A 12,527-nucleotide genomic window follows, 5' to 3' on the forward strand; every position below is an offset into this window, starting at 1 on the left:
ATTTATTTTTTCACAGATCTGGAAGCTAGGAAGTCCAAGATCAAGGTGCTAGATGATTTGGATCCCTAGTAAGGGCTCTATTCCTGGCTTGCAGATGGCCACCTTCTGTGTCCTCACATAGCACAGAGAGAGGAAGCAAGCTCTTCGGTGTCTATTCTTATAGGGTACTAATCCTATCTCATGACGTCCTTGAAACCTAATTACCTCCAGAGGCTCCATGTCCAAATAACATCACATTGTGGGTTAGGGTTTCAATATGTGAATTTGAGGGGGACACAGTTTTCAGTCTTATAGCAGTGGCTGTTTAAATTTACAATTCAATTAATTAAAATTAAAACATTACTAAAAATTCAGTTCCTCAGTCACAGTAGTCGTTACCAAATAAGGTGTCTGAGAGTGATGGTTCACACCTGTAATCCTAGCACTTTGGGAGGCCAAGGTAGGAGGACTGATTGAGCCCAGGAGATTGAGACCAGTGTGGGCAACATAGCCAGACCCCATCTCTATCTAAAAATAAAATAAAAAAAGACTACTGGTTACTGTATTAGACAACGTAGATTATAGAATATTTCCACTTTCACAGACAATTATATTGGATGGTGCTGATTTAGTATATGGAAGTCTGTCATGATAGTTATTGAACACACGAAAGAGGTTAGTCTTATTTTGAGTGAGAAACAATGCTGTGATTGTGTCTTACTTGAAGCCTGCTTTCATCAGTAAAAATCCATTATAATGAACTCCATTAAGAAGTGGAGAGTTTTTTGTTTGTGAGGAATGATTAGTTTTATTTTAAAGTGTTTTTTGGCCCAAAACGATTAGTTTTATTTTAAAGTGTTTTTGGATTATTTTCATGGTATGTTCTTTTGTGTACTTTTTATTTTAAAATTAAAGTAGTATATCCGGGCGCGGTGGCTCATGCCTATAATCCCAGCACTTTGGGAGGCAGAGGTGGGCGGATCACGAGGTCAGGAGATCAAGACCATCCTGGATAACACGGTGAAAACCTGTCTCTACTAAAAATACAAAAAATTAACTGGGCGTGGTGGCGGGCGCCTGTAGTCCCAGCCACTCGGGAGGCTGAGGCAGGAGAATGGTGTGAACTCAGGAGGTGGAGCTTGCAGTGAGCGGAGATTTGCGCCACTGCACTCCAGCCTGGGCGATAGAGCGAGACTCTGTCTCAAAAAACAAACAAACAAAAAAGATAAATAAAATAAAGTAGTATTGCTAATTACCTGTTTCAGATCTTACCACAAAGGACACTATGTGTTTCACCAGGTGTTTCACCAGCCTCAGCCTCAAACTCATGACCTCAGGTGATTCACCTGCCTCAGTCTCCCAAAGTGCTGGGATTACAGGCATGAGCCACCGTGCCCAGCCTGTATAGCACTTTTCAAAGCCCTTTCATGTATCTCTGCTATTCACAGTGAACCTGAGTGTGGAGATTGCATGTAAACTATACAGTATATGTAGCTTCATATGTGGGTGTCTCTTAGAAGACACACAGTTGAACTCTCCTAATAACTGTATATAAATGTGTAAATTGAACCTGTATTCTTTCCTTCTTTCACTCCTTCCTTTTTTTTTTTTTTTTTTTTTTTTTTTTTTTTTTTTTTTTTTTTTTTGAGACGGAGTCTCGCTCTGTCGCCCAGGCTGGAGTGCTGTGGCCGGATCTCAGCTCACTGCAAGCTCCGCCTCCCGGGTTTCCGCCATTCTCCTGCCTCAGCCTCCCGAGTAGCTGGGCGCCGCCACCTCGCCCGGCTAGTTTTTTGTATTTTTTTTGGTAGAGACGGGGTTTCACCGTGTTAGCCAGGATGGTCTCGATCTCCTGACCTCGTGATCCACCCGTCTCGGCCTCCCAAAGTGCTGGGATTACAGGCTTGAGCCACCGCGCCCGGCCTCCTTTCTTTTTTTTAAAAGTACCTTGGGATTTTTAGAGGGGGATATATCTTTCCAATAACCCATACATATACTGTTGTCTGCCAAATTGAGCATATTTTCAAAACAGATTTATTATCTGTCTGTCTACCTACCTACCTATCAATCGTCTTATCTATTGAGAGACACTAGTATTAGCATCTGATCCAAAACAATGAATGAGATTAAACCTCATGTAATAAGATTTTGAGTTAGAACAATAAATAGCCTTATATGTTTAGGTTTTACTATAGCTGTCATACCATGTTTCAGTTATTTATTGCTTCAGATGATTATAAGAGGTTTTTTTTTTTTTTTTTTTTTTGCACCCAGCCTTAATATAGCTCATTTATCATGAACATGATATAATAGTTTTTCATGACTATTATCTGTTTCTAGTGGTTTCATCAATATATATTTATAATGACTTTTTTGGAATAAAAGAACAGAAAAATGACAAAGATATATTATTTTTAGTAAGCAATAATATAAAGATATTTTATATTATTTTTAGCAAGGTTTTACATATGTTATATATATATGTTATGTATATATATAGAGAGAATTATAGATGTCATTAAAATCTTTGGAAATCTATGCTAATTTTTCTGTGTCATACTTTCATTTTTTTCCCCCAACATCATGTAATAGAATGAGACACTTCTACTTAAAGGACAAGGCATAGATTGCAAGTTTGACCTTTTTGTTTTTTATTTTTATTTTTTGAAATGGAGTTTCGCTCTGCCACCCAGGCTGGAGTGCAATGGCGCAATCTTGGCTCACTGCAACCTCCGCCTCTGGGGTTCAAGCAGTTCTCCTGCCTCAGCCTCCCAAGTAGCTGCGATTACAGGCACCTGCCACCATGCCCAGGTAATTTTTGTAGTTTTTAGTAGAGACAGGATTTCTCCATGTTGGCCAAGCTGGTCTTGAACTCCTGACCTCAGGTGATCTGCCCGCCTTGGCCTCCCAAAGTGCTGGGATTACAGGTGTGAGCCACCATGCCCAGACTTTACTTGTTTTTGAAGTAAGTGATTGGATACCTTCAATTTAAATGATATGGTAACACATGGACTTCTGTATAGTGATACTTTTTGTTTAAAGCATTTATTTGCCATATATATAATATTTAAAAAATTTTTGAGCCAGGTACTGTGACTCACTCCTGTAATCCCAGCACTTCGGGAGGCCAAAGCAAGAGGATCACTTGAGTCCAGGAGTTTGTGACCAGCCTGGGCAACATAGCAAGACCCTGTCTCTTAAAAAAAAAAAACAAAAAACAAACAAAAAAACACAAAAATTAGCCAGGCTTGGTGGCATGTGCCTGTGGTCCCAGCTACTCAGGAGACTTATGTGGAAGGATCCCTTGAGCATGAAAGCCAGAGGTTGCAGTGAGCCAAGGTTTGTGCCACTGCACTCAAGCTGGGCAATATTATTAAGACCCTGTCTCAAAAAAAAATTTTTTTTTTTAATTAAATGCTTAATGTTCTTATAGTCTATCTTTGTTAGTGTGCTCAGTTAGTATTTGGCCTCTGCTGTATTCTGTCAAATTTTCCTCTTTATCCTTTCTATAGCTCTGAGTTTAACAGATCTTTAGAGTACATGATAACCACTGGTGATTGTTTCTTTCATGTGCACATTTTCTTTATTCAAAAAGATGGCTTTCTTTTTATTTGACATGTGTATTTTTTGCATTCTCTAAACCAGTTTTCTTATACATTTGGGGCTTCAATTTGTATCTGCCTATAAGCAAACTTACTTATAATTACAATTTTTATCCCTGCCAAATCTTCCCTGTGTATAAATTGGTTATCACTAGATTCTAAAAAGTTTTTATAATTTGAAAAGCTGTTCTTCATAATTATATACAGTTTCTAGAGTTTTACATTTATGGACCTACCTTGCATGTAATATCTTGAAGATAGAAAAAGTGTAGGCTGTTCTCAAAATGTTTGAGTGAGAAAGTAAGATGTCCTGCTGCCAAATACAAAGTTGTTTTTATACTGTCTCTCTGCTAAAAATCCTTTTTCTCCTTTAAGCCTTCCTCTTTGATTGAGTGTACTCTCTTCTCTTCTAAGGTTATAGTTTTTTGGATACTTGTTTAACAAACGTTTTGTCAGTTACCCCTTGGCAGCTCACTTTCACAACCCTCACACTCCTCTTTTTACAAAACTTGTAGTTGTTTGGCAAACATCTATATTTTTGTACAACTTTGGCAAAAATGATTTATCAATGTAGCTCTATACCTGTTGAATAAAAATAGTAGAAATTATACATCACAAGAAATGGAACCTTATTAAGAATTTTCTTTAAATTTAACTTTTAAGTTCAGGGGTACATGTGCAGGTTTGTTATATAGGTAAACTTGTGTCATGGGGGTTTGTTGTACAGATTGTTTCATCACCCAAGTATTAAGCTTAGTATCTCATTAGTTATTTTTCCTGATCCTCTCCCTCCTCCCACCCTCCACCCTTTGCTGGCCCCAGTATGTGGGATTCCCCTCTGTGTGTCCATGTGTTCTCATCATTTAGCTCCCACTTATAAGTGAGAACATGCGGTATGTGGTTTTCTGTTCCTGTATTAGTTTGTTAAGGATAATGGCCCCAAAACTACACAGACTCTGGAAGACAACCCTGGCAATACCATTCTGGACATAAGAACAGGCAAAGGTTTCATGACGACGCCAAAAGCAATTGCAACAAAAGCAAAAATTGACAAACGGGATTTAATTAAGCATAAGAGCTTCTGCACGGCAAAAGAAACTATCAACAGGGTAAACAGACAAACTACAGAATGGGAGTAAATTTTTGCAAACTATGCATCTGACAAAAGTGTAATATCCAGCATCTATAAGGAGCTTAAACAAATTTACAAGAAGAAAACAACCCCATTAAAAAGTGGGCAAAGGAAATAAATAGTTTTCAAAAGAAGACATACATGTGGCCAACAATTATATGAAAAAACAGCTCAGTATCACGGGTCATTAGAGAAATGCAAATCAAAGCCACAATGAGATACCATCTCATACTGGTCAAAATGGCTGTTATCAAAAAGTCAAAAAATAACATATGCCAGGAAGGTTGCGGAGAAAAAGGAACACTTATACACAGTGTTGGTGGGAGTGTAAATTAATTCAACCATTTTGGACACATGCACATGTATGTTTGTTGCAGCACTGTTCACAATAACAAAGACATAGAATCTAAATTCCTATCAATGGTAATCTGGATAAAGAAAATGTGGTACATATACACTGTGGAATACTATGCAGCAATAAAAAAGAATTCTTAAAGGTTGATTCTACATCTGAAAATTATTTGAAATTAAACTAAAAAAGCCCAGTGTTTACATTTTTTGTCATTTCTCATTATGCTATGGAGAAAAACAAAACCTTAAGAATATTTTTTAAACAGAGAGGAATAACATACTATACTGATACCTTGAAGGATTTCAAGCTAAACTAAAAGTTCAATAGAAAAAATAAAATTAGCGCTAAAGGAAGTAAAGAACAGACATGGTAGCACAAAATTGAATAAGAGGATTGAAAGAACACCTTGAGAAACCCTCACAGAAGCAGAGGAAACAATGAGAACGATAAAAGAGAATGTACTGATTTTGGAGACCATGGATCCGTAATATAATATGGATCCATGTTGTTATTTCCAAGAAAAGATGTAAGAAAAATGAATGAAAACAGTTATCAAAGCATAAATTAATATTATTTTCCTGACCTGAGAAAAGACCAAACTTTTTTTTTTTTTTAAGAGATAGGGTATCACTCTGTCACTCAGGATAGGGTGCAGTATTGCCCTAGTAACCCAGACTCTAGGGTGCAGTGGTGCCATAGTTCACCACAGCCCTGAACTCCTGGGCTCCTGCTATCTTTCTGCCTCGGCCTCCCAAGTAGCTGGGACTGCAGGCATGCAATACCATATTTTAAATTTTAAAAATTACTTGTAGGGACTTTACTGTGTTGCCCCGACTGGTGCAAACTCCTGGCCTCAAGCAATCCTTCTGCCACAGCTTCCCAAAGTTTGGGATTACAGGCATGAGACGCCACACTTGGCCAAACCAAACTTTTGTATTGAAACGATTATCAAAAACATATTTAATAGAAAGAGAACAGGCCAAGTGTGGTGGCTCATGCCTGTAATCCCAGCACTTTGGGAGGCCGAGGTGGGTGGATCACCTGAAGTCAGGAGTTCGAGACCAACTTGGCCAACATGATGAAACCTCGTCTCTACTAAAAGTGCAAAAAATTAGCCTGGCGTGGTGGTGCATACCTGTAATACCAGGTACTTGGAAGGCTGAGGCAGGAGAATTGCTTGAACCTGGGAGACGGAGGTTGCAGTGAGCCAAGATGGCACCACTGCACTCCGGCAGAGCAAGACTCCATCTCAAAAAAAAAAAAAAAAAAAAAAAAAAAAAGGAACAATACTTAGATGCATGCTACTATGTTTGTTGAATAAAAGAAAAGCAATAAGCATGTATAATTAGTCTAACCTTCCTAGGTTGTTGAAAAGGAACTAAAATCAAGCTTCACCTCTGAAAATGTAATGCTCATAATAACCTGTGCACACAGTTTTGAACAAAAATGATAATTCCAGGAAGAAGGGGAAGCTAGAAAATTGAGAGTTTTAAATTAGAAGCAGCAGTGCAATTGAGAATAAGAATTGACTGGATTCAGTTGTCTAGCTAATGATAAGAAAAAGGAAAAATGACATCCCTTTTACATTTTCTTAGTTATTCCACAAACATATCTGCATAATTTATATTTTATTGTGTTTTTCTTATCTTTTTAAAGGTAAGAAATCATAGTATACATTTTCTTTTTCTTTTTTTATCATTCAATTTCTTTTTTTTATTATTCTTTAAGTTCTAGGGCACATATGCACAACGTGCAGGTTTGCTACATATGTACATAGTATACATTTTCTTTGTTGTTTCCCATATGTGATTGGGGTAGCATTTTGAAGAGGATGGTCCTTCCACCTGCAAAGCTATTTGTATATTAGAATATTTAATTCTCCTGGGGACTGAACTAAAAGGCAGCGAAAATGCTTCAGGCATTTTGACAAGTAAACCAAAACAATGTAAAATACCACTTCCACACATTTCCAGATTCTTCTACTCCCTTGCATGCAGTCCTGCCAAAATTAGGAACCACTATTTTTTTTTCCAAGATGGAGTTTCGCTCTGTCGCCCAGTCTGGAGTGCAGGTGTGGTCTTGGCTCACAGCAACCTCAGCCTCCTGGGTTCAAGCACTTCTCCTGCCTCAGCCTCCTGAGTAGCTGGGATTACAGGCATGCGCCACCACGCCCAGCTAATTTTTGTATTTTTAGTGGAGACAGAGTTTCACCATGTTGGCCAGGCTGGTCTCAAACTCCTGACCTCATGATCTGTCTGCCTCAGCCTCCCCAAGTGCTGGGATTACAGGCGTGAGCCACCGTGCCCAGCGTAGTAACCACTATTTATCTATTAATTTGTACTCAGGGTGTTAATAGAGCATGTTAATTGATTTTTTGAGTATTGAACCAGGCTTGCATATCTGGGATAAACCACCTCATACTTTTTTTTTTTTTTTTTTTTTTTTTAACCATACTTTTTTTTTTGAGACGGAGGTTTGCTCTTATTTCCCAATCTGGAATGCAATGGCGTAATCTCAGCTCACTGCAACCTCCACCTCCCGGGCTCATGCGATTTTCTTGCCTCAGCCTCCTGAATAGCTGGGATTACAGGCATACGCCACCACGCCCGGCTAATTTTTTGTAGTTTTAGTAGAAACAGGGTTCCACCATGTTAACCAGGCTGGTCTCGAATCCTGACCTCAGGTGATCTGCCTGCATTGGCCTCACAAAGTGCCTGGGATTATAGGTGTGAGCCACTGCACCTGGCCAACATTGGATTTTTCAGTTGTATTACCAGTTTTATGTTCAAAACTCCTTTAAGAAGTTCTATTTTTATGCATTGTCTTTACTTAACCCAATCTCTTCATTTATAAATATGTAAATATTATGTATTTAGAAAATATATAACGGTAAAGTTTGAAAAGATGCCCGAGTAACCAAGAACAGTGGTTTCCTGGGGTGGAAGGAAGGAACATTGGAATAGACAAATGGGAACAAGGGTGTGAGTGAAGCTTTTCACTATGTAATCATTTATAAAATGGACAGATTGATCGGCTGACACTACACTTCTTTTCAGTGTTGTAATCCTATGAATCATGTCTAGAATATTTAAGCTATTGATAAAAGACCAGCATCTACAAAAATTTTAAGTTTTCTTATTACTGTTAATTTCATCTCCAGAATTTAGTTCTTAGTTTTGTTCAGACACATTATTTAAATAAATCAGCCTCAGTGCTAAGGTGTGTATGAATTAAGCCATACTAAGTAGGTACACGTTGAAAATAAAGAAACAAGTCCCAAGCCCCCAAGGAATATATTGGCCAAGTGTATTAGACTATTATTTTGGCTAGTCAGACACATTATACAAGCCTACTGTAAGAAATGAAATAAAGATCAGATGTTGCTTTCGATAACCTTTTACTTTAGTATTCTCAGCAATGTTGGTAAATATTTATTAGCTGATAAATTATGTGGCAAATGTTCTACAAAAATTAGTTAAATCGGATTACATGTATAGAGAAAAACTGGCATTAAAAGTACATTAGGTTGCCATTTTAGGATAAGTCTATTGAGCATTTCGTCTTCTGGTTATTATATTGATAATTTGAATAATAGAAAGTAATTTTTTTGGTCGTGCGCAGTGGCTCACGCCTGTAATCCCAGCACTTTTGGAGTCCTAGTTGGGTGAATCATCTGAGGTTGAGAGTTCAGGACCAGCCTGACCAACATGGAGAAATCCCATCTCTACTAAAAATACAAAATTAGCCAGGCATGGTGGCACATGCCCGTAATGCCAGCTACTCAGGAGGCTGAGGCAGGAGAATCATTTGAACCGGGAGGCGGAGGTTGTGGTGAGGCAAGATTGCGCCATTGCACTCCAGCCTGGGCAATAAGAGTGAAAATCTGTCTCAAAAAAAAAAAAAAAAGTTTTTGTGTTTTTTTTTGCCTACTAATAGCCTAGTTTTTAAGAACAGCTTTATTTAAGTATAATTTATACCTGAAGTTCACTCAATTTAAGTGAACAATTCAGGTACTTTTTTGCAAATGTACAGACTTGTGCAACAATTACCACAGTCTAATTTTAGAACATATATGTACCCTAAAAAGAAACAATGTACCCATTCATAGTTACTCTTTGTATCATTAGTTTATCATACCTAATGATGTATATAACTTTGTATAACTACTATAAAATATGATAAAAGTAAGTACTATGCAATTTCCAAAATTATTCAGCCTTGTAGGTTTGTTTGTTTTGAAGACTTGATAATTTTGAACATGGACATTTTCTTTGATGATATTTCTTTATTTGGACACCAAAATTATTTAATAGAAGAAAGAGTATGAGGGGATTGCTTTTGGGAAATGAGTTTTAAAATTTCCTTCTTGTTTGGAGTTTATAAATGAATTCATGAACAGAAGAACGTCATTGAATGTAAAATTACAAATTTATTTAAAGATTTCAATTCAAATAATTTAGTAGGGAAATTTATAAAGTCATTCAGATAAGACAACGATTTTATATACTAATATTTTGAAAACATTAAATAATTTGTCATTCCTTTATTTCCTTTATTTTAGCTTCGCAGAATCAAGAACGGCTATGTGCATTTAAAGATCCATATCAGCAAGACCTTGGGATAGGTGAGAGTAGAATCTCTCATGAAAATGGGACAATATTATGCTCAAAAGGTAGCACCTGCTATGGCCTTTGGGAGAAATCAAAAGGGGACATAAATCTTGTAAAACAAGGCAAGTGATACTTTCCTTACCTGAAATGACTGTGTTTTATACAATTGATATTTATCTAAAAAGGACATGGGAGTACGTTAAAATCCTGTTCAGAAAAACAGTGATTTTAAAAGTATATATATAAAGCTGGGTGTGGTGTCTCATGCCTGTAATTCCAGCACTTTGGGGGGCCGAGGTGGGCGGATCCCTTGAGGCCAGGAGTTCGAGACAAGCCTGGTTAATAACATGGTGAAACCCCATCTCTACTAAAAATACAAAACTTAGTTGGGTATGGTGGTGTGTGCCTGTGGTCCCAGCTACTCAGTAGGCTGAGGCAGGAGAATCACTGAACCTGGAAGGCGGAGGTTGTAGTGAGCTGAGATGGCACCAGTGCACTCCAGCCTAGGCAACAGAGCGAGATTCCATCTCAAAGAAAAAAAAAGCGTGTGTGTATGTGTGTATCTCTCTCTCTCTCTCTCCCCCTCTCTCCAAGCCCCAAATTTATAAAAGGCTGTTTATTTTTAGATTATTTTAAAAACATCTTTCTTATAATGTTATACATGCCCATTCTATGAATTTTGGAATATATAGAGAACTATAAAGAAAACAAAAGTCTACAATAATATACTCTTTAAAAATACTTTTACTGTATTAGTTTATCTTCTTCAGGTGCATTTTCCATATGCCTTTATGTTTTTATATGCGTGTACTTTTTAAAAAATTAGGAACATACTGTATAAATAATTTCATATCCAGTTTTCTCCACCCTAATTATAAGCATTTTTTCCATGTCTTTAAAGAATCTCTGAAAACCTTTTTAACTTTTGCACAACTATCATTGTATACATGTATCATAGTTTACTTACAGATTATTCTATTGGTAAACATGTTATTTTCATGTTTTCACTGTAATGCAGAGTGAAACACGGTTGTTCAGTGAACAACTTTGAACATAATTGATTGTATGTGATTGTTTCCTTGAAATAGATCCCTTGATGTAGAATTATTAGGTTATAAGATATAGCAATATTTTAAAGACTCTGTATAAAAATTTCCATGTGGCTTTCTAAAAGTACTGTACTGTTCATTTATATTTCCTCCAACACTGTATGAAGGTGTCTGTGTTACTGAATCATTTTTCTGATATATATTATTTATTTATTTATCTATTTATTTATTTTTGAGACAGAATGTCACTCTGTCGCTCAGGATAGAGTGCAGTGGCACATTCATGGCTCACTGCAACCTCGACCTCTTGGGCTCAAGCAATCCTCCCAAGTCGGTAGGACCACAGGCAGGCACCACCATGCCCAGCTAATTGTTGTTTGTAGAGATGTGGTATGGCTGTGTTGCCCAGGCTGGTCTCAAATTCCTGGGCTCAAGTGATCCTCCTGCTTTGGCTTCCCAAAGTGCTGGGATTCTAGGCGTGAGCCACGGTGCCCAGCCATATTAGTTTTTAAACCTAGAACAATATACTTTGTATAGACAAAAATGAAACCTTACTCTTGCTTTAATAATTATTCGATTAGCTGGGCGTGGTGGCTTACACCTGTAATCCCAGCAGTTTGGGAGGCCGAAGTGGGCAGATCACCTGAGGTCGGGAGTTTGAGACCGGCCTGACCAACGTGGAGAAACCCCATCTCTACTAAAAATACAAAATTAGCCAGGTGTGGCGGTGGTGCATGCCTGTAATCCCAGCTACTTGGGAGGCTAAGGTAGGAGAATCGCTTGAACCCAGGAGGTGGAGATTGCAGTGAGCTGAGATCGCGATATTACACTCTAGCCTGGGCAATAAGAGCGAAACTCTGTCTCAATAAATAAATAAATAAATAAATAAATAAATAAATAAATAAATCTTAGATTAATCACGCAGTTAAACATGTTCCTTTTTCCCCCCATGAAATGTCTTTTGTATCCTTTACCATTTTTCTGTTTCTTAAAAATGTGTTTCCTGTAGATTTGCAAAACTGCTTCATAGCTTACACATACTCTCACATTTATTGAAATTACTGCTTAGTTTGTTGTTTTTCTTTTAGTTTTCTTTATTGTATTGTCTCCTAACTTTTTTGTATTCATATTGATTTATAGGATGTTGGTCTCACATTGGAGATCCCCAAGAGTGTCACTATGAAGAATGTGTAGTAACTACCACTCCTCCCTCAATTCAGAATGGAACATACCGTTTCTGCTGTTGTAGCACAGATTTATGTAATGTCAACTTTACCGAGAATTTTCCACCTCCTGACACAACACCACTCAGTAAGTAAAGTAACTAACTTTTCTTTGTATTTCCTTTCTCCGAAGATTTGCAAAATAGGAAAAAAAACATAAAAAACATTCAAGGTTGAGGCCGGGCATGATGGCTCATGCCTGTAATCCCAGCACTGTGGGAGGCCGAGGTGGGCAGATCACCTGAGGTTGGAAGTTTGAGACCAGCCTAGCCAAAGTGGTGAAATCCCATCTCTACTAAAAATACAAAAAATTAGCCAGGCGTGGTGGCACATGCCTGTAATCCCAGCTACTCAAGAGGCTAAGACAGGAGAATTGCTTCAACCTGGGTGATGGAGGTTGCAGTGAGCCAAGATTGAGCCATTGCACTCCAGCCTGGGCAACAAGAGTGAATCTTAAAAAAAAAAAAAAAAAAAAAAAAAGTTCAAGGTTGGTAGGAGTAAGAGGTAGAGTTCCAGCATCGTAAGATTATATCTGGCAAACACCTGAAATCCGAAAGAGATGCACTAGGCCTTCCAAGGCACC

At 37.8% G+C, this 12,527-nt stretch overlaps 1 protein-coding gene across 2 annotated transcripts in view; it reads left to right on the forward strand.

The window, feature by feature from the left end:
* BMPR2 (bone morphogenetic protein receptor type 2) overlaps positions 1-12,527 on the forward strand; it is a 204,575-nt gene that overhangs the window by 100,505 nt on the left and 91,543 nt on the right. For both annotated transcript variants that reach the window (XM_003907828.5, XM_009182806.4), the window contains exons 2-3: positions 9,624-9,794; positions 11,862-12,032. In XM_003907828.5, coding sequence (XP_003907877.2) covers positions 9,624-9,794; positions 11,862-12,032 — 342 coding nt within the window. The remainder of the gene's footprint in view (positions 1-9,623; positions 9,795-11,861; positions 12,033-12,527) is intronic.

The sequence above is a fragment of the Papio anubis genome, chromosome 10, assembly GCF_008728515.1.
Source record: "Papio anubis isolate 15944 chromosome 10, Panubis1.0, whole genome shotgun sequence".
Classification (NCBI taxonomy): domain Eukaryota; kingdom Metazoa; phylum Chordata; class Mammalia; order Primates; family Cercopithecidae; genus Papio; species Papio anubis.